The 25,777-nt window shown below is 52.7% G+C and overlaps 1 protein-coding gene across 1 annotated transcript in view; it reads right to left on the bottom strand.

The window, feature by feature from the left end:
• Positions 1 to 1,347: 1,347 nt before the first annotated feature.
• The window catches only part of Tom1 (target of myb1 membrane trafficking protein), a 32,937-nt gene continuing 8,507 nt past the window's right edge, over positions 1,348 to 25,777 (bottom strand). The window contains exons 2-15 of the mRNA XM_074084337.1: positions 21,929 to 22,013; positions 19,186 to 19,264; positions 18,126 to 18,275; positions 17,730 to 17,864; positions 17,484 to 17,630; positions 14,951 to 15,067; positions 12,553 to 12,686; positions 10,748 to 10,781; positions 10,275 to 10,368; positions 9,107 to 9,227; positions 5,582 to 5,657; positions 3,150 to 3,209; positions 2,302 to 2,341; positions 1,348 to 2,226 (exon numbers count right to left, since the gene is read on the bottom strand). Coding sequence (XP_073940438.1) covers positions 2,072 to 2,226; positions 2,302 to 2,341; positions 3,150 to 3,209; positions 5,582 to 5,657; positions 9,107 to 9,227; positions 10,275 to 10,368; positions 10,748 to 10,781; positions 12,553 to 12,686; positions 14,951 to 15,067; positions 17,484 to 17,630; positions 17,730 to 17,864; positions 18,126 to 18,275; positions 19,186 to 19,264; positions 21,929 to 22,013 — 1,427 coding nt within the window. The 3' untranslated portion in view covers positions 1,348 to 2,071. The remainder of the gene's footprint in view (positions 2,227 to 2,301; positions 2,342 to 3,149; positions 3,210 to 5,581; positions 5,658 to 9,106; positions 9,228 to 10,274; positions 10,369 to 10,747; positions 10,782 to 12,552; positions 12,687 to 14,950; positions 15,068 to 17,483; positions 17,631 to 17,729; positions 17,865 to 18,125; positions 18,276 to 19,185; positions 19,265 to 21,928; positions 22,014 to 25,777) is intronic.

Genomic DNA, 25,777 nt, shown 5'->3' with positions numbered 1-25,777 from the left:
ATTTCCCTGGGGCTGTGACTCACTGTCACTGTAAAGTGACCCCCACCCCTCATTGCCTGCACTGTTCTGCCAGTGGAAGTCTGGCAGGGCCGGACTTCTTCAAGGGCCCCTCTTGTCTGCATCTCAGGCTCTTGCTGCCCCATCCTCCCTGCAACCTTTGACCTTTGACCTCCTCAGGGCCATCCTGACCTCCCCACTCCGCATCCAGTGACCCTCTTCTTCATCACAAAGCAGGAAACAGCTATTGGGTCTTATTGCCCATCCCATGTCCCATGGTTCAGAGTGCACACCCCTGGCTGGCTGCAGATGGAGCTGGTCACACAGACCCTACCACACTTCTGGGAGCCCAGGCATAATGACTGGTCACTGCTGTCCCTGAGCTGATCTTTTGGGCAGGCCAACTGCTTCAGCCCCATTGCAGACCTCTGCCCTTCCGCCACCGAAGGCTGTCAGGAGGCACCCACAGCTGGGCCTCCCAGAGCGGGGGTGGGGTGTATGGGGGAGATGGGGCAGGACTGGTGTGCAGAGTCAAGACCCAAAAATGAACCTCAATACCTGGGCTCTGTGCCCCAGAACCACGTGACTGTGTGTAGCCAAACTGAGCTTTATTCTTGCCATCTGAAAAATGGGGATGATGGAGTTATATGTGAGGAAGAGTCCAGCACCTGATAAGCCACATCCTCTGAGCCGGGGCAGCTCGTGTGATGACTGAGTCACATCTCAGCACCTGTAAGTGGTGATGGAGACTACTCCCAGGGCTACAGGCATCTTCCAAGCCAGCGTGCAGCTGGACAAGAGCCTGGTGCCTGGGCCAACACCCTCACCGTGGCCTGCTGACCCACCACACCAACACCATCCAGGTGGGCTCTTTCCCTTGCGTGTTTTTTTTTTGGTGGTACTGGGGCGTGAACTCAGGGCCTTCACCTTGAGTCACTCCACCAGCTCTTTCTTATGAAGGGTTTTTTGAGATGGGGTCTTGCGAACTATTTGCCTTGCAGTGGCTTCAAACCGTGATCCTCCTGATCTCCGCCTCCTGAGTGGCTAGAATTATAGGTGTGAACCACCAGTGCCTGGCTCCTGTGTGTGACTCTTACAGGGTGGCAGGGGCTGGCCAAAAGGCACAGCAGTGTGAAGGTGCCTGAAGAGGGAGGGGTGTCACTTGGGTGGAGACCAGGTGGCCTCCTGTCAGGGACAGATCATGTATGGATCATGCTGTGAGGTAGGAGGGACTGCACCTGTGAGGGTGTTGTCAGGTGCCGGGTCCTACTGCTCTGTCATTGCCATTGGCACGCATGCCCCATGAGGCCAAGGAATCACTTCCCATCAGGAGGCTCAACACACTACTGGCAGGGTGGTTTTCTACTTTTATTTGAGGGTACAAAAGGCACCTCTCCCTGTACAACTGACAGGTGGGCCCCGAGAGGGTGGAGCCCTACGGAAGAATGGAGGAAGGACGGGAAAGGCAGTGGAGGGGGTGGAAGGCCCTAGGTAACCAGCATCCCCTGAGGCCTTATTTTGCCACTTGGGCCTCACTGTGTGCAGCTTCATACCTGGACAGTGGGCAATCGGCAGGGAGGCACCTCCATCCCACCCTTAACAGTCAGCCAAAGCCTTCAGGCTCCATAAGGCAGGACCTGAGGCTTTGGTACAGATTTTTCTGTCTCCAGCCTCTAACTGGCCTAGACCAGCAGTGTGCGCTCTGAAGGGCTCCTCTGGGGATGAGTCCAGGGTGGGATCACCTTGGGGAGGAGTGCCACAGCAGGTCAACTGAGCAGCCAGCCTGTCGGGGGCCTCCCAGATCTCAGCAAAGTTGTAGTGGTGGCAGGCTGGTGAGAGAGGCAGAAGCAGCCAGGATCCCAGTGGAAGTCGATCTGTTTCCCTAGTTCATCCTGCTGTCCCACAGGCCCCAGGCAGCACATGGCCTACTGGCAGCTAGATCCCCTCCATCGTCGAGGAGAGAAGGGGGGTACAGAACACCCCCAAAGCAGCCTTAACACCAAGGGAGGGGGAGAGGCCCCAGCTAGGGTATGGAGCAGTGGGGCCCTGGGCTGCGGGATGCCAAACCCCGCATTCATAAGGTGAATAGCATGTCGTCATCTTTCTCCTGGGTCTTCCTCCGAGGGGCTGTTGCAGAAGGGAGTCCTGGGGGACCCTCAGCTGAGGGGCTGGCCAGGTTGGGCAGCCGATCAGCAGCTTTGGCCCGTTCTTCCAGGAACTTGTCAAATTCTAGTAGAAGAGCAGAAGGGTGAGCTGGGAGGCCAGAGCCTGGGGAGGGGTGGGTGAACAGAGTGGGACTATTACCTTCACTGGTGACACCTGTGGGCTCTTCTGCATTATTCCCCTGAGGATGCGGAAAGAAGAGGGTAGAGGTTAGCAGGACTGTCATGACTGGGAGCACATGACAGTCCATTGGCAGTTCATGTGGCACAGGGCAGGCTCTGCAGAGCCAGTACTGGGGTCATACTCAGGCTGAACTTGGCAACCAGGACTTGGGCCTTGGCCTATCCCTCCCTGAGAGCTACAGGGCCTCAGTGTACCCTGACTTCCCTGAGCCTTGACTTCTTTCCTTCAAGATGGGGAGGCTGAGGCTAACTAGGTGAGTTGTGTGGACAGAATGCCAAGCACAGGGTGTGGTACCTAGCAGGCTCCAATGGGTACCAATTCCTTTCCTTTCAGTGGCCACAGGGGCAGACTGTCTGGTACCATGGAGGAAAGGATGATACCCAGTCACTGGGGCCATTTCAACTAGGCTGGGAGTGGGGTAAGGATGGTCTGAGGCTTCTGCCCCCAGACGGAAGGGGCTAAGCCTGGCCCCTGGTCTGACTTTGGGCAGTAACATGGTCTTGCCACTTGTGGGATGCAACCTCCAGGCCCACAAGGCCCAGAAGCTCATTTTGTCCTTGGTACAGAGGTTTGGAAGCTGGATGGCTCAGGGTTTCTGTCTCCTGGGCACTTCCCTGATCTGGAACACAGCTGAGAGAGGTGCTGTGCCTGGGAGGGGCAGGGACATTGCCACTTGCCTCTTCTCAGCAGCTGTTCACCCTGGATCTCTCAGGGGACTGTACCACTCTACCTTGGCCTTGTGGCCATTCATTGTCCATGAGAAAAATGCGATCCCTGCCAGGCAGGTAAGGGGTGAGCCCACTTACCACATCTGTAGAAAGCCACTGCTCAATGTCCTCCATGATACAGGCTTGGGTGGCAGGGATCTGGAAGGCAGGAGGCATGGCAGTTAAGGGACAGTGCCCTTGAAGACAGAAGACAGAAGCCTCCAGCTGGGCAGCCTGGGGCAGTCACCCACCCCTGCCCTGAGTGTCCTCCTCCTCGCTTAGAAGGCCCTGTCTCCTGCTGGAGTGGAGGCCCTGAGATTCCCACCTTTGGCTGCCTGGGATCCACCTGGAGGCTAAGCAGGAGTAAGGCTCTCAGCAGCCGGAGCAGGATGAGGGGTCAATGGGAGCCCCTTCCCTTTGAGGAGAGAATGGATCCTCCAGTTCTGACATACCAGGGGGGCCATCAAGGTGGGGTAGGGAGGCCACATGTGCTCATGTGTGTGTACCTGTGCATGCTCTGTCATGTGGATGTATGAAGGAGCAGCACTGAGCACTTCACTGGGGGAAGGGCAGAACCACAACAGTCTAGGGATCCAGAGCCACAGGGCTGGTGCAAGGCTGAGAAGAAATTAAACAAAGCTTCCTGGCCCTTCCCAGAGCGGGCATTGTGCAGTTTGGACACACAGAGCAGCAGCCATCAGCCAGTCTGGTGGCTCACAGGAGCTTCTGCTAGCCCTGTGTTTCAGAGTCATGGGTTTGTCCAGTGCCCTCCTATTTATGAAGGTGAAGAGGAGGCTCCTTAGCACAAGAACAGGTCAGTGGTGGAGAGGACTCCAGTCCTGGCTTCTAGCTGGCCACCCATAACCACCTTGCCCACCTCACAGCCAATTGCGAGGCTTGACACACGGCTGCACCCTAAGGAGTGAAGGCAGGAAAACTGGCACACGGCAAGCAACAGCACATATCACAGTACTCATGAGTTCTGCTTGCAATACAGGGCAAACATGCCCAGAGCTGGCACCTGATTCCATTTCGTACTTTTCTGCTTGGAACCATGTCCTGGCAGTTAGTGGGACAGCCTTATTGCCAGCCAAACTTGGGAGCAGGTGTTTGCTCAGTTTTCAGAAACCACCCCCTTGTCTTGAAGGAAGTTGTGAGTTATGGGGCTGAATGCATGACCATCTATCAATTTCCACTTTTCTTCAGATGGAGTTGTGTGCTTCCTGCTGTGGGAGCCAGGAGCCCTAAGACCAGTCATGCCTCTGAGTTGCTGTGTGCTCTGGGGAAGTGACCCCATCTCTCGGCAGCAGTCCAAGTGGGCTGGCTGTGTGGTGACTTTTAAGAGGCAGATGTGAAGTGCTTGGCACAGGGCCTGGCATACAGCACAGGCTCAAGAAGTGATCACTTATGAGGGAAATGAGTGGAGGCACTGAGGCCCAGTAGAGAAGTGTGCTCTGCTTAGTGGCAGGTCCCCAGCACATGGGAGGCCTTGGGGGTCTCGCCTGGCCCTTCTCTGACCTGAGAATGACCACTCAGATGCTGGGAGACAGAGAAGTGCAGACGGAGGGCCTCTAGGAGTCTCCGGACTCTATTCCATGTATGCTGGGCAGCATTCCCAGCCTCCTCACTGCTTTCCCACAGCTTCTGGAGCCTTGTGCTCAAGACCTTTCAGTAGCTTCCACCTCACCTAGGACAAAATCCACAGCCTTCCCACTGACCTGAGATTCCTGGGTCTTTGCCACCTCTCAGATTTCCTTTCCCACATTTGGCCCACCTGGCCCAGGAGTCTGACTGCCACCACTCCTCCTTCTCTGCCACCACTTTTCACCTCCTTCTCCAGTTCCCAGCCTGCTGTGCCCAGATACCTCCTGGTCATTTATGCAACAGCAGTTCTCACAGAGCTAGGTGAACATTCAAAGGAGCAAGGGTTGTGCTTGGGTTCTTGCTGAGGAGGAGGGGTGGCTTCAAAGAGTGCTCAGTGCAGGCACATGGCTGCCACTTGACGTAGTCAAACAATTAAATGGACAGGAAATGTGACCAGAAGTCCAGCCTATGGTTATAGGGCCTGTGCCTCACTCTCCTCCACCCACGCTCCTGCAAGTAGTAGGTTTCTGGACAGCAGTGAGTGAGAATGCTAATCAAGTGCTAGTTTCACACCCAGCCCACTGTTAGAAGCTCCAGGTAGAGAGAAAAAAGCAGGAGCTGAAGGGCGGATAATCTGCTTGAGGACCGACATCTGGCACGTGATAGAGTGGGATGTGACCCCAGGACTGTGAGACGCCAGCTCCCTGATGCAGGATCAGGTCTAAATTCTTGCTGTGCAAGTGTGGGCGAAGGATGTCCTTTCCAGCAATCTCCTTAGCTATCAACTGGGAATAACTGTATTAGCCATAAAGGGCCAACTTAGAGCCAAAAGGTGAGGGCTGTGGATGTGTGGGACCAGTGCCCAGCACACAGTAGGCCCACAGTGGTGGGTGGCCATCTCTCTCTTCCTTTTGAAAGGCCTGGTAGAATAGGGCCCCTCTGCTTACCGCTCCAGTGCTCTGCTGCCGGGCATCCAGGGCTCCAGCCAGGCCATCCGTGGCTTGGGGGGCTTCATATTTGACTCTGAAAAATAGGCAGCAGTGCCATTAGATATTACCTTGCCATCACAGGACTGCCAGGGGATGCGAGAATTGAGGGGTGTAGGAAGTGGGACTTGGGCGGGGCATGGGCAGGGGTGCCTCATATGATGACTCAGGCTGGGCTCCTACGCTCAGGCTCACCTGGGAATGAAAGAAAGGCTCCCATTTCCTGCCTCTGGCAATTAGCTCAGGCCTGTGATCCATGTGACAGGCATGAGCAAAGGTGGAGAACTTAGGAAAGGTGTTTGGTCAGAGATCTGGCTGTGACCAGATCTGTCCAAGCTGAGGGACTGGGAAATAGCTCCAGTGACCCACTGCTCATGGAGCAATATCTATGGACCCCTTTTTGAGCAGTTCCTGTCTCATAATTTCACAACTGTGGTTTGCATAAGGCTGTGTTTGAATGGAGGGGGTCCATTCTGCTGCCAAAAGCAGTGTGCAAATTGCTGAGGGAGGGGCTGTCTTGTACTGGTTTGCAGATGGAAGACAACTCCTACCTCCCTGATGACCTGGCTACAGCTTTTCTGAATGTTCCCAGGGTAGGGCCAGAACTGAAGGGCAGGGCTGGCCATTGGCTGAAGGCAGATGAGGGAGGAAAGGGAAAGAGAGGTGTGTGCTATGACCGAAGTTCAGCCTAGGAGAGCAAAGGACCTCCAAGAGTAGGCCAATGAGCAAGTGTCTCTGCCTGCTGGTGCAGTGGGGTATCTGGGGGAGCCCTGGGACCCAGCCCTGATGTTAGGGAAGAACCTTTCAATAACACTGAGTGGCTGGCAGAGAGGAGCTCAGATCTCGGTCCTGCTCAGTCCAACCTGGAGGCAAGGAAGGCAGTCATAGGGCTCCAGTCCCAAGGGGAAGCCCTTGGACTTGCCAATGTCTCTTCCTAGGAAGTGGCAGGCTATTATTAAAGGAGGCTTCTTGAATAAGATCTCCAATTCCCAGGCACTCATTCCTGGGAGCACAGCTGCTGCTCCTTCCCTTAGAGGTCCAGATAGCTGGAAAAGCTGGTTACAGTGCTGGTGACTACTTGTAGGGCTTTGCTGGAGCCACCTTAAAGCCAGGGGGGGTGGGGAGTGTGCCAATTCCCTTGGAATCCCCAGCTAAGTCTGAGCAATGAGAGCTGGTGAGGAGGAAGTGATGCCGTAGGCTTACAATGTGACCTGAGGCCTGCTAGGCCAGGGCATGCAAGCAGTCATGTTGCTGCTTCTCGCGCACTGCTACTGTCATGTGTGGGAAAGGCCGGGAGAAGCACCCAGCCCAGGCCACTCAGAAACTGCTGCTTCCTCTTTGCCCACAAGAACTACACCTTCTTTCTTACTTCTTACCATCTCTTCCCCCTCCTCTCTGTTCAGAAGTCAAAGCTCGGCTGTCCCTGAGGGCCAGGCTAGCAGCCAGTGTAGAGCCTGGTTCGTCCTCTGGAAGAAGCCCATACAACCTTTGCAGGGCTGTAGACCCTGGGTTGGCCAACTCCTGCCCTGAGCAGGAGGGAAGTGGGCCTGTCCTTAGATGGTCCTTGTGAGGGTTGGGCTGGGCCTACGGACACTTGGGACCACATTTGGTCTAAGTGATTGTTGGAGAAGAGGTTGCTGTGTAGAGTGTTGTGAGGAGGCAGGAGAACTGGCTAACTAGCTGGATGGTGGGGAGGAAGGCAAGGAGGAACATTCTGTCACGGGAAGACCTGCCTGAGTTGTCTCAACATGGCATTTTCTGGATTCTCTGAGAGCCAAGGCAGAGCCAGCTGTAGGTTGGAGTGAAGTGGGAAGCCAGGCAGATGGTGGATGCACAGGGTGGACACCAAGTGAGTAGCAAAGGCCAGTCAGGTAACAGAGCCAAAAGGTCTGCCAAAAGTATAAGGGTGGGCCAGCCAGGCAGGAAAACAAAGGGAAGAGGCACTCAGGGCCCAGCTGGTATTTTCTGCTAGCCTGGAGACCAATCCTAAGGCAGGGCCTGCAGGAGAACCAAAGGCCCGAGAAGGTTTAGGATGTCACTTCAGCTGTGCCCAGCCAAAGGGAGTTTCAATGATGCAAATCTGCTCCCAACTGCCAATACTGTCACAAAATCTAGTGCTACTGTGTGGCCCATTTGGCCTCTGCTGCCCTCTCAGCATCCCTTCCCTCCACACGTGCTCTGTACAGGAGCCAGAGCACCTCTCTCCTACCTGAGCCTTTGCACATGCTGTTCTCTGTGCCTGAAATGCTTCCTGACTACCCTCCACCAAGTGTAGCCCTGTGCCCTCTGCAGAGCTGCCTGCACCTCCTCTGTGTCCATGACACCATGTACCCATTCCAGCACAGAATTCAGCACTGTACACAATGGTACTGGAGGGTAGGCTCCAGGCGCATCTTCCCTGTCTCCCAGGGTTGCCTCCTGGAGGAGTAACGGTACAAGTTCCACCTTAGCCAAGTGCTCTTTGGGATGGCCATTAATGCTGCCTGCCCGCCAATGTCTATGTAGATGGGTCATCCTCATGGTTGCAGGTTCTACCAGACTCCTTGGCTTCCACGTGCACAGCAGTCTCGTTATTGTCCCTAATGCCATAGCAACTGTGATCTGCTGGTCTCAGAGCTTTTGGACTCAGAAGTACAGACTGCTCAGCATAGACAGCCCTGGCTCATAGTCCAGGCTGGCTCTGGTCAGTGGGCAGGGCCATGAGCAGCCCTGATGACCCAGGCCGGCGGCAGCCTGTCAGACAGCACCTGGATCTGCGGGGGTGGACAAGGATCCCCAGCTTCTCTGCTGGCATTTGGCAGTTCCCAAAGACACCAGAGCAATCACTAAGGAGCCAAGTGAGCCACAAGGACTCTTTAATCTAGAACTTTCCTTGGCTATAAGAACCTTGGCTGCCCAAGACACCAACCAAACTGCTTCCCCTGACCAACATGTGTGGAGAAAAGCTAGAGAAGTCAAGGCCAGGGGCGGGGCCCTCAAAGGCTGCTAGAAGCTTGTCCCTGAAAATGGATGGCTTGCAGGGAAGGGCAGAATCCCTCCTCGGTGCAAAGGGGGCAGACCAGAGAAGGGCCACAGGGCCCCCTCTGGGAACTAAGGGTGGTTATAGAACAACATAAATGACATGCAGATCCCCTCCTCTGCCCAGGGGTGGGTAAGGGCTGTAGTGTTCAGGGTGGAGTATAGGCAGGTTGGACATGCAGTGTTTTGGAATCATGCTGCCAAACTCCCACCAACCCAGTGCTGCCAAATGTTAGGCACCTGGCCTGGCCTATTAGTGCCTTAGTTCCCTCCATGACCACAGCATATAAGATTGTGACACACTGTTGTCAGGGGCCTGGAGGCATCCCTTCCCCACTATCCCTGCTTATGGGGTTGGGTGTCCCCTGAGCACAGGGCTTTCCAGGCCATGCTGGGCTGAGCCAGGTGCAGGGCTCCTCCAGTGGAGAGCCCCTACCTGTGGCTACCAAGTGGAGTTGGACCACTCACCCTTTTCGTTGATCGGCCAGTGAGCTGCCCCGGGTCAGCGCAAACATGTCAAACTCATCTTCCAGGCGGCCCGAGGCCTCCAGAGACTGCAGGCCAGCCCTCACACTGCTAGAGCCCAGGTCTGCAGAGACAGAAAGGCCACATGAGGGACTATCCACTGTCCCTGTGTCTCCCTGCTGAGCCTACGGCTTGGTGCTTGAGGAGCAGCAGGGCTGTGGGTGGGAGGTGGAGGGGGATGGATGGGGCACCTTCCTTCTGCCTGAGGAACAGTGGGAAGGTGCTTCCCCTCTCTGGCTTTAGTGTGCTCATCTCTCCCAGTTGTGCCGAGGGTTTGAGAACAGGAAAGCACTGCCTGTTATATCTGCTAGAGGAAGCAGCTGAGTAATAGGACCGTGGGCAGATCTGATTTTTCAAAAAAGTGTAGTATCAGAGATTCCAACTGGAATCTGAATGATTTCCTAGGGCATGGCATGAAGCAAGCAGTCAATGTTAAAACCAGTGACAATGATGTTGACTGCTAACATTTATCAAGAGTACAGCTGGACATGGTAGTACACACCTGGAATTCCACCACAGGTAGGAGGGTAAGAGAGGAAAATGGATCGAGAGTTCTAAGCCAGCCTGTGCTACAGAGAAAGATCATATCTCAAAAAAACACCCCCCCCAATCCTGCAAAGGTGATGAGGATGTAGCTAGTGATAGAGCACTTGCTTAGCATGGGTAAGGCCCTAGGTTTGATCCACAGCCTTGCCCCTCTCCCACCAAAAAAGTGCCCTTCAGCCCAGTACTGATCTCCACCTATTTCTGGCATTAGCTTGCTCAATGCTCCCCACCTCTGAGGAAGGGCTCATCCCCACCGGTTACTGAGGAGCAAAGAGAGGCACAACAAGAGTTAGTGGCTTGCCCAGACTCACCAGATGATTCAAGTTATGGGGAATCAGTGGAGAGGGACAGTGGAATTTCTGAGGTCACAGGGCTCAGGACCCATGGAGCCCACATGTTTTTCCCTGAGTGCCCAATCTTGCAGCAAGATTTGGCTTGGGACTCCAGAGAGGGGGTGTCTGGCTCAATGTTCTGCTGCTGCTGTGTAATGGGAAGGCAGCCCTGCGATTGTGGGGCTGTGTGAGCACTGTAATGTACCCCTCACTATAGCCCCAGCCATACTTACTCATTCCTGCCAGCCGGGATGAGAGGTTGCTGGTGGTTGCAGGGTCAGGGCCCATGTCAATCAGGTCAGCAGCTGGCTCAGCCTCACTTGGGGCCTGAGGGGAAGGGAGACAATTCTGATCATCCTCTCTGCCTGCAGCCTCCTTCCCTTCTGCCAGGAGCACTGGGGCCTGTGTTCTCTGCCCGAGGATCCATCTCCAGGGCTCCCACAGCTCTGACTGGGAATCAGGGAGTTGCTTCTGCTCCCCTTTGGCTTAGCTATAGCCCTGGGAGGCTGGGAAGGCCCTGGGGCACCAGCTGGTGGCAGAGCCTTACTTCCCTTAAAGGAGCAGTAGCATAGGAAGTTAGAAGGAGACTTCCCTATGAAGATGAGTAAAAAGCACCACTGTGTCCAGGGTGTTGGGGACAGGTGAGAAAGCCCTCCTGCTTCCCATAAACATGGCATAACTGAGTCACAAAAGAGACACCGCTTACCTTGGCATTCTGGCCTGTTCGGAACCGTTCAAACCTACAAGACAGAAAAGACCGTAGTCAAAGGGACAGACCAAGACAGGCTCCCAGGCACAGTCCCAGTAGAGCTTCTCAAACCACAGGTCCTAAGGATCCACGCTGGGGTTGCCATTGGGGTAGCGAGATGTCCTGGTCTGCCCTGGACAGATCCAGTGCATGCCTGCTTGACATGTAATCATTAACAGTGGCCCTCTTTCACTTGCAGAAGGGTCCCAATTTGAGAGATCAGTTACATGATCCTTATAGTTACTACCAGCAAGAAACAAAAGAAACAATGACAGAACAGAGGGGAAGCGGGAGGCCCAGCATGTAGAGAAGGTGAGTGTGGCTTGTGAGTTGCCTTCACTATTGACTCTCACACCTGAGGTGTGGGTGCCTCTCCAAGGTGGTATAGAAGAGACAGCATATCTTGGACTCTGCTTTATGGAGTCACTTAAGGCTCAAGGACTGGGCAAGTGGATGGAAAGGAGCTTGGTCTGAGGTCTGTCTGAATTGTTGGCAAATGAGACATCCATCACTTCTGAGCTTGTCTCCTTGTTTAGTGTCTGTGGATGCCTGCCTTCCTGGTGGGGTGAGGATCAAGTGAAGACACTGAGTGGCAGTGGCTGGGAACCAAAAAGCACTGGAAATTGGAGGCTAATGACTGGGTGCTGGTGGGATCATCGCACAGTTCTCCTCCCTCAAATGGCAAGGATGGGATCCTTCATTCCCACTGGACCAATGAGCATGAGAGGCCTTGCAGATGTGACCTGCAGGGGCCCCACCTCACTCTCAACTGACTGCAAAAAATGACTGCACTTGGTGAGTGTCTGCTGAAAAAATAAAGATATAAGAAGTTGGACACCAATGACTCATGCCTGTAATTCTAGCTACTTGGGAGGCTGAGATCGTGAGGATCATGGTTCGAGGCCAGCCTGGGCAAATAGTTCGTGAGACCCCCATCTCCAAAATAACCAGAACAAAATGGACTGGAGATGTGGCTTAAGTGGTTCAAACCCCAGTCCCACAAAAAAAAAAAAAAAAAGACACAGGAGAGGCACAGGGAGCCAGTGGAGGTTGGTATAACTAGCAGAGTTTACTGGGCACAGCAAGTGCTTTATAGACTTTGCCTCATGACTGGCTCTGTCATGGGCACAGGGAGTGTGGCGGCCACTGCCTGTTCAGACCCAGCACTCTCTTCTGTCCTTTGCCATAGTACTTGAGCGCTCCTCTGAGGAGCTGCCCCCCAGTTCCTGCAATCCTGATTGGACTGCCATGGGTGGCTACAGTGAAGCTAAGCCAGTCGGTCTCTGTTGGGGACCTGACTCTCACATGGGAAGACATGAGCTGGAGAAGCGTTTGGGACTGATCCAGTTATTGGGGGCAGCACCCTGGGTATACAGTCCAGAAGTTTTTGCCCCTGAGGCCTCAAACTGCCCTGGGGTTTGGCCTACCTTCTTGTGAGGAGGCTTCACTGTCTCACTTTTCTTTGGGTTCAGAAAGCTGCATGTTTAATACAGGCCATTGTCCTAATAAATCCTCTTCTGGAGAATTAGTCAGGAAGGACTTGTGTAGCTTGCAGTCAGAAAGCCCTAATTAAGTCAAGTTGTCCAAGGGCTAACTCTGGGAAAGGCCAAGGGGACAGAAGCTGGGCATCTGCACGAGTGCTGGAAGAAGATGGTCCAGGGCATGTGCCCTTGGTGGACTGCTTTCTGCTTGCGAGGGAGATGAGGGAAAACTACAGTGGTGAGGAGGCCAGAAGGACAGGGACATGAGGAGGGTCGGGTTACCGTTCATGACGCAGAAACACGTTGTTGAGATTGTCATTGACCATGAGCAGCTCCTCTGTCAGCTGCTCACTGGAGACGCGCGGGATGAGCTCCAGGACCCGCTGTTGCATGGCTCGGCACGTGCGGTTCAGCTCCTGCAGGGAGAGGAAGTGAGACAGTCAGCCAAGCACCCAGCAAAGTTGTTCCTAAAGGACAGGGTTCCAGCCTGGCTCTGCCCCAGAGGAGTGAGAGGTCTCCAAACTGGACTTTAGGGTTCCAAGGAACAGCATTTGGGGTTCTACAAACATTATTTGAATTTTGCTTCCCAGAAGTCTACACAAAATTAATTGCAAGACAAGGTCTCTCTCTGTTGCCCAGTATGGTCTCAAGTGATCCTCCTTCCTCAGACTCCAAGTAGCTGAGAGAACAAGTAAGTGTCATTGCACCTGACTCTACACTAACATTTTAGCCAACATGCTAGCTGTTCTTGGCTTTGTGCAGACTGAAGAATAAAGTTTCACCAACTTTGCTTAGCTGAAAAACCCAAGACTGCAGTGGGACTGGCAGAACAAACTATAACCTTTTCTCTGGTGTAATCAAATAAGCTAGATGACTCCAGTCATTACCCACATGCCCTGATTTTGAATTTTTGCCTCATTATTCTCATTGACTGAATTCTTTCTTTTTAAATAAACTTTTATTTTGCAATGACTTTAGATTAACAGAAGAATAATGATGATTGCACAGAGTTTCTATGTACCCTTCATCCAGTTTGACACTTGTCAAAACTAACTGTACACTTTATTCAGGTTTTACCAGTTTTCCTGCTAATGTCCTTTTTTTCTGTTCCAGGATCCCACTGACTGACCTTTAATGACATTTAAACTTGTTTGGGAAAAAGAGAGGAATTAGAAGACACAGCCTTAGAGGTATAACTTTTAAGACTGATCATTTCTTTTCTCAAGTACCTGCTGCTGGGTGAAAGGTGCCTGGCATGGACTTGAGGTCCAGATAGCTATGGACTTGAGGTCCAGATAGCTACTGAGGGTGGCCATGTGCTAGCATGCTTTTCTCCTAGGGAACATTAAGACTAAGCTCTGCTCTAATATTTATTTTGGCTTCCTGTGGACCCTGTTACCCGCTCCCTTCTGGGTCAGGCCCTCTGGGATTTCTTCATCTGCCATGAGCACAAGGGCAGGGCAGCTTGGGGTGACTTTCAACATCCTGGGGCCTGCCTGTCTTCCTCCCATGACCAAGCACTCTCGTGGCTTTGTTTCTACTTCCCTGCCAGCCCCTCTCAAGAGCAGAAGAGCAGCGCTTGGAGCCAGGCCTCCAGGATTCAAATCTCAACTCTGCTGCTTATGAGCCATGTGACCCCAGTCATGTCACATAACCTCCCTTTGCCTTGGTTTCCTGACCTGGACAATGGCATGGTCAGGGTACAAGTTAATGTACAGAACCTGGCTCATGGGAAGTGCCTATCAGATGGGAGCTCTCACTGGGTAAACCCTGCCACCCAGCTTTAGGCTTCTGAGTCTCCAACATCATTCACCCTCATGGCTGGGCTTAGGACAGGAAACTACACAACAGCAACCCTCACTCTACTTTTCCTCATCCAGTCCTCCATCATGGGCCCATTCAACCCGACACTCCTGTTTTACCACCCAAAACCACAGGGACATGGAGACCTGCCCTTGAGGGGTCTGAGGACTGGCAGGAGAGCAATACGAAATCAGATGAGCACACTAAGCACCCTGTCCCCTCATAGGCTCTGGTGACTCTGGCCTCAGGGACACCCAGCTTTCTCGGTGCCCCTGTGAAGCAACCTCCATGGCGATGTGCCTTTCCCCAAACACAGCCCTTTCTTTTCCAGTGGCTTCTGGTTGGGGACAAGATCATGGCAATATCGCATGGCACACAGGATCAAAAACCACCAGTTGGGCTGGTGGAGTTGTGCAAGTGGTAGAGTGCTTGCTTAGGAAGTGCAAGGCCCTGAGTTCAAGTTCTAGTACTGCCAAACAAACAAGGAAAACAACCCATCAGCTCCACCTGCCTCAATTCCCCCCACTGCTCACATGGATTCTGAAGGTGGAACCTCACAGTTCAGCTTTGTCTGGTACTGTTTCTTAGGAGCGGACTGTACGGCACAACATTGGGTGTTTTACACATGCAATACCTCACTTAATTCTCATGTCATCTCATATTAGAGTGGTCAGATGAGGAAACTAAGGCAGGAGGGGCTATTTTGTTTAAGCCAGAAAGCAGTAGAGCTGAGATCTGAATCCCAATCCCATGGAGCCCATGGTCCCAGTGCCCCAGGAGTTCTGAGTAAGTATGAAGACTGCAGTATGAGCTGGGAGAATCCCGTGTGGTCACCTGGGAGGGGGCAACTGAGCCTGCCAGGAGGCTGCTGGCTCACCTGCAGCAGCTCCAGATCTGCGGGCTCCGCCTGGGTGGGCACCAGCTCTGTCAGCATCTCCGACATCACCCGCACGTTCCCACTTACCATTTCCAGCTCACTGCGCAGCTTTCCGATCTGAAACACACAATTGTGAGGGGAGAGAAGACAGGGTCTGCATTCTCTGCTGCTCCCAGAAACAGAACCTGGCCCCATGGTCCAGGTGTGGCTCCAAGGAGCCATCCCACCATCACCCTCTCCAGGCAGCCTCTCTCCTGGCTCCCAGGTGCAGCCTGTGCTCAGAGGCCCACGGTAGGCTCATCCCACCCCACAGGTCCCTATCAGAGGTGCTACTAACCATAGCCATCTCCAAAATAGGAACTGGGTGCAGGGAGAGGCCAAAAGGAGTGTGACAAGCTGAGAGGGAATAAGCCACTGAGTGCGGCTGGAAGGATGCCAGCACCTCCTGGGGCCAAGGTAGCAGCTAACAAGGCCCTTGGGTGGGGAGTGGAAGCTCTCCCAAGGGAGGAGGGAGGTTGCAGGCCGCCCCCGCCTGGAAGGACTGAGATTTCTCTTTGTTTCTTTCTTGTAGAAGGACTGGGATTCTGTCTGCTTTATTGTCCCAGACTCATCCAAGGATGGTCCCAGCCCTGCCACCAATCTTAAGCACAAAGCTCAGATTCTAGCACTTGCTCCAAGTGCTAGACTTTGACTTGGGTCAAAGGGAGTCCAGGTCCTGTCCATGAAGCTGCACAGTGTCCACAAGCAGGTGAGATTGTAAGGATCTCTGTGCACGTGTCTTATGAGTGAGGCCTGCAGGTACTTAGTATCTTCAGGGACACTGTGTTCCCTGGGCATCCCCGGGAGGAGACCAATATGAAGGTTCATTCACCCTGAACATTTCATTCAGGTTGTTCCCGAACAACCCTTTTATCAAGGAACAGCTCATGGATCCAGCAGCCAGAGGACCACATTTTAGGAGATGCCAGTATATTCTAAATTATGTAACCAAGTTATAGTTGATTTTAGAAGATGAATATCATTCTATAAGTTCATGATTGTGAGAGTAGTTATCATTCATTGACTATTTAATAAGTGCCAAGCACTCAGTATATATTGCTAATTTAACCTTTGCCACAGGTAGATCTCATCATCCCCTTATCCTAGCTGTTACAGATGAAGAGATGGAAGTCCAGGCAAATATATACCCACTACACTTAACTAACATTTACAATCCACCCAGGTTTGGTAGACTTTGGTCTGTTTAATGCACACCTTGGTGTAAGTGAGTGAAAAAGTCACTGTTCAACCCACCACATCCAAACCTGATGGGACCTAACCACAAAGGAACCTGGGAGTTACATCGCCATGCACCTGACCATTTTAGTATGTCCTGGGAGACAAAAGGAGACTATAAAATTAAACAAATACATGCAGTTTTGTTCATCAAGAACCTTCTAGAGCACAGGGCTAGACTTTGGGCAAACTGGTTACAATCATAACTAGGGCAGATTTTTTTTGGGGGGGATCAGTGAGTGGTTTTACAATGTTTTATGTACCCTTAGTTATTTTGTCCAGCTACCAAAACATTTCTAGTAACATTTATAATCCTGGGGGGTGATTTCATAACTTGCTGTGAGATAACAAAGATGGAAATTTCTCTCCAAGTAGGGTATGACCATGCCCACATAACACATAAGCAGCTGGTGGGACAATGCTTGAAAAGTGAAGCCTCGCCTCATTTCCTCGCGTTTCTGTGTCTTCACCTCTAGCACACTCAGCAGCTAAATCTTTACACTTGGCTGACCATGGATCTGCAGTTTGTGAAGCACCTTGAAAGTGGCCATCCCTGGTGTGCAGGCCAGCACCATATAAAATGACCAAGCACCTAGCTGTCACCAGGCTTGGCCATGCAAGTACCTCAGCATGCAGAGTGGCTTGCATGCCACAAATAGCTTACGACTACAGGACCAGTCACTGCTTTGCCAGCTACAGGAGGAGGAAACTGAGGTCAGAGAGTGCCTCAGCCAGTGTGCTGCCTGGTCTGAGGCAGGTAACTGCAGAGGTAGTCACAGGGCTGGGAAAACTGACCTAGAATCTCATGTCAAGCCTCAAAGCTTCTTCGTGGGGCTTTGGGGGAAGCAGCAAGGTGCAATGCAAATATGTCTTGTACTTTCTGTGCAGATGTTTCACAACTGTCTTTGCCAGAACCTCAGTTCAGATGAAACTGAGCACGTTACCAAACAAGTAAAGTGAGCTGCTGTGGTGGAAGGGCCGTCTGCTGGGCAGTTCCTCTCCACAGTGCTTCCCGGAAGGCTCCATGGAGGGCAGTTTGGAAAACAGCTGAGGTATAGGACAATGCCTGCCAGGGGTCAGACAGATGTAAGCTTGAATCCCAGCTGATAAGCTGTGTGACTCTGAGCCTCATCTCTAAGACAGAAAGAATAATAACTACCCGGTGCTGCTGGGAGGATGAACTAGCAGCTCCACAGTGACTTTCATGCTGACAGGGGCCCCTTCCTGACCCAGTTTGGCCAAAGGTTTGTCTGCTTACCTGCTCAGGGGTTGGCATTATGGGTGTATCGCCAGGGAGTACAGTTGGGGTGGGCAGAGGGGCAGTGTGCTGGCTCAACTCTCCTCTCTGGCTGGGGTCAGTGCCCAGAGAGGTGTGTCCTGATGGTGCTTCTGAGGTGAACACAGTCTAGAAGCAAAAGATAGCCAGTGAGGCCTCCTGGGAGAGAGCCACAGGATCCTCTGGGGTAACCACTGTCCTGCCCAGTTTCCACGGGCTTTTTCTCACCCTTTGGGGTGTGTGGATAGGTGATAGCATGTCCAGGTCAGTCATGGGGAACTCCAGGCCCTTCCTCCGCAGGTCCTCGTAGACAGCGACGACACCTGTCAAATCGGGCGAGCTGCGGAACGCGTCAGCCCAGGACTGAGAGGGACAAGGGACACTACTGGTAACCACTACTCACCTTCTTCCCTGGGAGCCTGCCCCATCCTGGCACTCAGGGAGCAGAAATCTTTCCCCTGGCCTCCCAGTCCTCTCACTACACACACTGGGTCTTGAACAGGGTGACAAGCCTCACCAAACACATGAATATCCAACTAACAGTGAGCCTCAAAAATGGGAAACAGCCTGTGGCCACACCCCGAAAGAAGTACCAGTGCTGCTGCTCCCACCCCCAGCGCTCACCTGGATGAGGGTCAGCACTTTGTCGTGCACGATGGTGGGCGGGTTGTTCTTGGGCAGGATGGTCCTCACCAGCACACCCTCCACGAAGTCCTGGTTGGCCACCAGCACATGGAAGCGGTGCCCACAGTTCTTGACGCATGTCTCCAAGACCTGGAGGGCAAAAAGTGCCCGAGAGGAGCCCAGTTAGAGGACAGGAAGCACCCAGCCACCCTCTCAGCCTCCTCCTATGTCCCAGAGGGGAGGTCAAGCAGAGGGCAGGAGCTTCCTGAGGTTGCCCCCAGAATGTGGAGAGTGGGGCACTGCCAGATTTAGGAGCTTGTCTATATGTAGAGGTGCTGGCTGGAACTCCCTGATCGGTGGTCAGGGCCACCAATTACTGACCCTGTTTCCCAGTTAAGCCTGGTCTCCCTGGAGGAAATCAAAGATAGACTGAGCTCTTCACCAGCTGGTGGCATGGTGGCCCAGGAACAGCATCCTCCTTCCCGTCCACTGCCACAGGAGCTGACCCTGGTCTCCAGTCTAACCTGATGTCTTCCCAGTGGGGATGCTGGGACAAAGTGTCCTCTTCTCCCCTCCCTAGCCAAATCATATCGAGGCCAGCATACTCACCATGCCTGGCCCATCCTGGACCTGGACTGGTTCAGTGCTATGTTCAAGGCTGTTCTCAGTCACTGAGAACATTTTTCAGGGCACTAAAGTGCCAAGCAGTATATAATTTCCCTGCCTCCTCCCCCAGCCTGGGTGTATTAAACTTTTGTCACTTGGCAGGTCCTTTGACCCAGGCTATCCACCCCAGTGGTTCTAGAGGGAAGTGGCTCTGTGTGTCTGCTCCCCATGGTAGGGGAGAGGCAGACAGCCTCTCTTGACACCCATGTCCACCCAGCAGTATGGAGAGGATGGTACTTTGTCCGTGGTCCTTTCCTCCCAGCTCTTAGATGAAGAGCCCAAGGGTGGATGAGAATCCTACAGGGCCTGAGGAGAGGTGGCTTTCAGCAGACTGTGGTCCTGCCACAGAACTGACTGATAGAGGGATGGACAGACAGATGGATGGGAAACTCACCGTGAGAGCAAGCATCACCTCATGGAAGTTCTTATTGCCTATGATTCTCTTCTTCACCGCTCGGAAGGCATCTTTGGGGCTGGAGAGAAGAATAAAAGGGAGGCTGGGCTTAGGCATGGACCCTCCTTTTTCAGCACTGGAGGCTGTGTGCAGAAACTTCAGGGGTTCCTGGAAAGGGTTTGGATTATCTTCTTCTCCTTGAGCCTGGCATATGGGCCAACTTCTGATCCTAGTGGAGTCCTGCTGTTCCACCCCAGCTGCTGACAGCTGGGACTCTCATGTGGTCCCCAGTCCTTTGGGGGAGGTTTGAGTGTTTTAAAACGCAGAAGCCCAGAGTACGTGAGCCAGAGTCTTAGGAGGGGCCCAGGGTCTGCATGCTTCCAAAGTCCCAAGGGCTTCTGTGGCTGAGGCTAAGAACAAGTGACTTTGGGCAAAGTGTTCCACCACCTTGGCCTGGCCAGCTCCGTTGCCTATCCACTCAAGTGTTACAGAGCACCCATGTATGCAAAGCACCAGGCTAAGAGCTGGGGACAAATGGTGAACAGGTCACAGGCCCTGCTTACAAGGATCCCATGTTTTGGGGAAACCAAAGTACCCGGAGAGAAGCAGGTCCTGAGGGAGAAGTGGGGTGGGGACCAAGAGAACACTGAGGGATGGGAATGATAGAATAGGGGGAGAATCAGGGCAGAGCAGCTCAGGTTGAGCTCAGGCAGAGGAGCCTGGAGTCAGAGACTAAGAGGAAGACATAAAGTGTGGAGATACAGGAGGCCCAGGAGACCCTGGGGGGTTCACAGGATGGGGGACAGATGCACCTAAGTACAGTGGGAGACCTAGAGGCTACTTGCTATCTCTGTATCATGTGTGCCTACTACCTCCAGCATCATCAGCCCTGCACAGATATAATCAGTGATGCCAGGATCACTCTTGTCTGAGACCTTTGCTCAGGCTCTGCCCACTCTCTAGGTCTCTCAGGGGAAGGCCCATCCCTCCATGAAGCTTTCTTAGGGCCTCCAGTTTCCCGGGTGTCCTGCTATGGGACATTAACCCCAGGCCCTCCCCGGGTAGAGAAGCAGTCCCCTAGATGGTGGGACAGCAGCCTTGGACCGCCTCCTCTCAGTGGAGTCTTGCACACTGCAGGAGCCCATGACTCGGCTCTGCTCAGGCTGGAGGGTGGCCTTTGGGGTCAGTCCTCCCTCTGCCTGTCCATCAGGCTGACCCATCCAGGGCTCCATTAGGGGAGTGTTACCCTGGTCCAGGTCCTGGAAGGAGTACAGGAGGAAGAAGGCCCTGGGTGAGTGTGTTCTGCCTTGGGTGGTGTTGTGGAGTGGCCAGGTCTGCGAGGGAGAGGCAAGCCTGGATCAGAAGTGAGAAGTTTCCACCCAGAAACCCAGGGGCAGCGCCTTGCCCTTCCCCAGCTCCCTTGGGGGTGGCTGACTTCTGTCTTGGTGTGGCCACCACTACAGTTTAGATCTTGAATGTCCCTAAAAGGCCCACATGTGAAGGTCCCCATGGTGGCACTGTTGGGAAGCTATAAAATTTCATGAGCTGGGGCCTGGTGGGAGGTCTTTAGGTCACTGAAGGTGTGCTCTTGAAGGGGATTGTGGAACCCCAGCTCCTCGTCCTCTCCCCCTTCTTCTTCTTCTCTTTTTTTTTGCAGCACTGGGGTCTGAACTCAGGCCTCATGCTTGCTAGGCTGGTGCTCTACCACTTGAGCCACTCTGACAGTCCTGTTTTGTGTTGGGTATTTTCCTTTTATGGCGGTACTGTGGTTTGAACTCAGGGTCTCATGCTTGCTAGGCAGGCACTCTACCAGTCGTGCCACTCCACCACCCAAGTTCTGTATCGGGTATTTTCCAGATAGGGTCTCATGAACTATTTGCCTAGGGCTGGCTTTGAACCACGGTCATCCTGATCTCTGCCTCCTTCCTGAGTAGCTAGGATTACAGGTGTGAGCCACTGACACCCAGCTATCACTATTCATAGGATGGTGGAACTGTCTTTTCTGACCTTTTTCCTTTTTTTTTTTAATATTTGGTGGTACTGGGGTTTGAACTCAGGGCCTCACGCTTGTTAGGCATGTGCTGTACCACTGAGCTAGTCTTAGACCTCCTTACTCTTCCTTTGCTTCCTGGTCATGAGATGAGTGGTTTTACTCTGTCATGCACTCCTGCCATGATTGCTTGCCTCACCATGGGTCCACAGGGACCTTTGAAATTGTGAGTCAGAATAAACCTTTTCTGGGTCAGGCACAGTGACTCACACCTATAATCTCAGCTACCCGGGAGGCAGAGATAGGAAGGACTGTAGTTTGAGGCCAGCCTGGGTTAAAAGTTAGTGAGTTCCCATCTTAGCTAACAAGCTAGGCATGGTGGTTCACACTATAATCCCAGCTATGTGTGAGGCATGGGTAGAAGGACTGTGGTCTGAGGCTGGTCCTGGGCAAAAACATGAGACCCTATCTATAAAATAAATACAGGAAAAAAGGGCTGGGGCTGTGGCTCAAGTGGTAGAACACCTGGCTAGCAAGTGCAAGGCCCTGAGTTCGAATTCCAGTACCGCCCAAAAATGTTTACAATGCCACAGTCCAGGCTAGGGTGAGGCTCAGACTTGGTGGCTGGTAGTGGTGGGCTGGGGTGGAGCTCTCTGGCAGGATGCAGGTTAGTCAACATTGGGATATGCTGTTATAGGTGGCCATGACAGCTTGTGTCCCTGCCCCGTCAACCTCTCCTTCACGGGACCTTACCCTTCCTCGGTCTCGTTGATGATGTCGCAGATCTCCATGTTGAGGGCCCAGTCCTCACTCTGCAGGGAGCCATCTGTAGCTTTCTCTGAGGAGAAGAAACCACAAGTCACCTAAGTGTATAGGGTCCCGTATGGACAAACTCAGATAGTGGGGTGAGGAGAGAATGGGATGTGATGGTTAATCTTGACAGTCAATTTGACTGGATTGAGAGACGCCTAGGAGATTAGTACAGCACTTCTCCGGGTGTGATTGTGAGGGCATTTCCAGAGGTCATGAGGGCTTTGACCTAATCAATGGTTTACTCCACTAATGGACTCAAAATGTGAATAGACTTGGGTGGTGAAACTGTAAAAGGGGGGGCCTGGCTGGAGGAAGTGGGTGAAGGGCATGTCTTTGAAGGGTGTATCTTGTCCATGGCCTTCCTGTTACTCCCCTCTGCTTTCCCGCTGCCCAGTCAGTAACCTCTGCTACATGCTTCCCCCGCCAGGATGCTCTCAGGCCCAAAGCAATGGATCTAACAGACACGGACTGAAGCCTCTGAGACCATGAGCCAAAATAAATGTCTCCCCCTTTGAATTGTTTCTCTCTCAATTTGCCACAGCAATAAAAAGTCTCATACACTGGAGGCTGGGGTGATGAGAGAGGGCAGAAGACAATGGATGCTTTCTGGGCACCCAAGATGGGCCAGTCTTACATACATTATCTCATTTGTCGCTTGACCTTTGTAGTAGCCATGCGAGGCTGGGAGTTCCTTCGTCTCTGACAGATAAGGAAACCTCGGCTCAGAGACTACAGTGTGGATGAGTGGGATTAGGAATCGAGGCAGGCCTGGCCTCAGAGACTTGTTTTTGTCATGACATCAGAGACAGTGTACTGCTTTATTTTTTTGTAAGATGTTACCTCTTGACTTCATATTACTTTTTTTTTTAACTTTTTTGATATAGAGTCTCATTATGTAGCCCAGGCTTTCTGCCCCAATCTCCAGAGTGCAGGGATTACAGGAGTGCTCCACCATGCCTGGTTTATATTATTTGGTGAATTGGTAATACTTACCTGGTTCAAAATGTAAAAGTTCCAAGCTGGTATACAATGGGGTGTAAATCTCTTTTGTGCCTGCCTCTCACCCCAACTTTCCAGAAGTACCCACTGTACTCACTTTCTTTCATTATCTCCCAGGGACAACGTTTACCTAGGAAGTAAAGACACCATTCCCAACAGGTGACCTAGCCTCCTCGTTCCCTTATGAGCCATAGACTGGCCAATGTGAACTGCCCAAAGGAGCAGTGACAATTCAGATGAGTCTCCAGTACAGTAGGTGCATAGGTGCGTAGAACAGGTGCTCAGCAAGTGCCAGTGGTTCTTCCTGCTAAACTGACGTCAAAGTCACACCGTATAAAGCAAACCCTCTTAGAACCTACAACTCAGTGCTGTGTAACCACCACCACCTCTATCTGGCTCCTTAACATTTTTATGCTGGAGTGATACTTGGGATAAGATTTCTAGGTGATGAGCTGCAAGGTTCTCAAGGCCTGTCAAAATCAAGGGCAGTCAGGCATGGTGGTAACAGACCTGTTATCCCAGCACTTGGGAGGCACAGGCCAGCAGGAGTCGAGTCATCCCCAAACACGGGCCCAAGTCTAACAGCCATATTGTCCTGCCAATCCCAATTCCTGAGTGTCTCCATCAACCCATTCCTCTCACTCTCCACTACTGCCCTGCCTCTCCCCAAGACCATGGCCCCGCCCCACCCACTCTCCATGCTGCCCAGTGACAGTATCCACCTGTGCCCCACAACTTCCCAGACACCTTAGACACCCTTCCATAATATTTTAGCTTCCCAAGTTATATCTACATGACCTCTAGCATCTTTAGCTGTTTACATAAAGAGCGAGATTTTTTTTTTTCAGTACGGGGACTTAATCTCAAGGCCTACACCTTGAGCCACTCCACCAGCCCTTTTTTGTGATGGGTTTTTCAAGATAGGGTCTCACAAACTATTTCCTCTGGCTGGCTTCAAACTGCAATCCTCCTGATCTCTGCCTCCTAAGTAGCTAGGATTACAGGATGAGCCACCAGCATGTAGCAAGAGAGAGATTTAATCCTCACCACACAGGCTGTACATTTCTGTCCTCACATTGCAATTGAGGAACCTGAGGTAGCCGGAGGTCAGCACTTTGAGATGGCCATCCAGTGGTGAAGGTGGCTGCTGCATTGCCGAGTTCCCTTTCTGCCTGCCCAGGTGCTCTGCCTCCCTGACCTCAGTCCTTACAGGCCACTCAGGTCCCCCGGTGGCACCTCAATGACTGATATACACCCTGGAACTGAGGAGCACCTCTCCTCTCCAGAGAGCACCAAGGTTCTGGAAGGGATGATGGTCATTTTGGAAAGCAAGTGGTTGTGAAGGGGAGCAGGGACATAAGGAGATCTGTATGGGAATGAGGTGGACGCAGAGGCCCCTGGAGTTCCAATCTGGGGCTGCCTGAGCAGTGCAGGTGAGGGTGCCAGCAGTGGACAGTGCCAATCAGAAGATGGAGAATTGGGGGCCAGGAGGGGGAATCTGGCCTAAACAGGAAAGGGAGAGGGAAAGGAGGAAGAAGCAGAGGCAGGACAAGCTTCACTGACCAGTTTAAGTGGATGACAGCTGAAGGGAGCTCAAGATGTCTACCCAAACAACCACGCCTCACCCCATGCCCCTCTGGGTTCAGGTGTGGTTGGCAGAACTCCCTTCTGGCTTCCCCCAGGGAGGCCTGCCCATCAAGGGCAGAGGTTTTCCTTTAGCAATAGTGGGGTTTGAATTTAGGACTACGAGTTTGCTAGGCAGGCACTCTACAGCTTAAGCCACACCTTCAATCCAAGGGCAGAGTTTTAAACACTCAGGAACCTGAGGATGTGGGCATGTTTGTTTTTAACTGTGAAAGTCATTCAGCTTGCTATTTTAAGAAGGAGAATAAAAACCCTACCGGTAGTCAACAGTTATCCAGACAACGATAACTGATTCCCCAACCGCAAGCTGCTGGCCATGACTTTCAAGAGTGCCTGGCAGCAGAAGGCCCTTGTCTTCCAGCCCCTGATTGGCCAGGCTTGAAAACCTTTGTTGTCATTAGGTGCTTGTTGTTGCCTGGGACTGGCAGTCCTATGAGTTACTGGATACCTGTCTGTCTGGCACCTTGTCCTCTCCTGTTGGGCCTGGTGCAGACATGTCCTGTCCAGAGGGCTCCAGGTATACTTTGACTGGCATGAGGGCAAAACCCTTTCCTCATGGAGAATCAGGATGGACAGTGGCCCACCCTGTGTGGCCTTACCTCCTAACTCAGGCCATGGGTAAGGTCCAGCCCCTGAGTCCCTAGGTCTGCGTCTGTAGGATCAGGTGAGCCTGCCTGCCTCACAGTGCAGTGGGGTATAGACTTTTCAACCAGTCTATACCCCATTAGGTAAGGCAGCAATGAGCAACAGTGAGGTCCACTGTGACTCTGGGTCAAGGGAAGGAATGAGTGATCACCAAAGACCGTCACACCTAGACACAATCCAGGCAGCTGTTGGACACTTGGTCTCAGCTCATCCTCAGCGGTGACCCAGAATGTCAGGCAAGATTCTAGGTCAGGGAGCTCTGCTGTCCCATGCTTTGGAGGAACGCTGTCCTATGGGTGCTTAGTGGAGCTGTGGGCAGCACTGTGCATATGGCCCACTGCACACCTACTGCTGTGTCAGTCACCTTCCTCCACCGGCACATTCCAGCAGTCGCCAGGCCTCTTGTCACACTGGCTAGCTCTGCCAGGGCCTGCTCTGTCACCTCCATGTTCTTCCCTTCAAACACAAATCTAAACGGCAATCTTTTCTGTTGAAAAACTG

This window comes from Castor canadensis, chromosome 8 (assembly GCF_047511655.1).
Source record: "Castor canadensis chromosome 8, mCasCan1.hap1v2, whole genome shotgun sequence".
Taxonomy (NCBI): domain Eukaryota; kingdom Metazoa; phylum Chordata; class Mammalia; order Rodentia; family Castoridae; genus Castor; species Castor canadensis.
The sequence above is the reverse complement of the archived record's forward strand: the minus strand, read 5'-3'. Positions and strand labels throughout refer to the sequence as shown.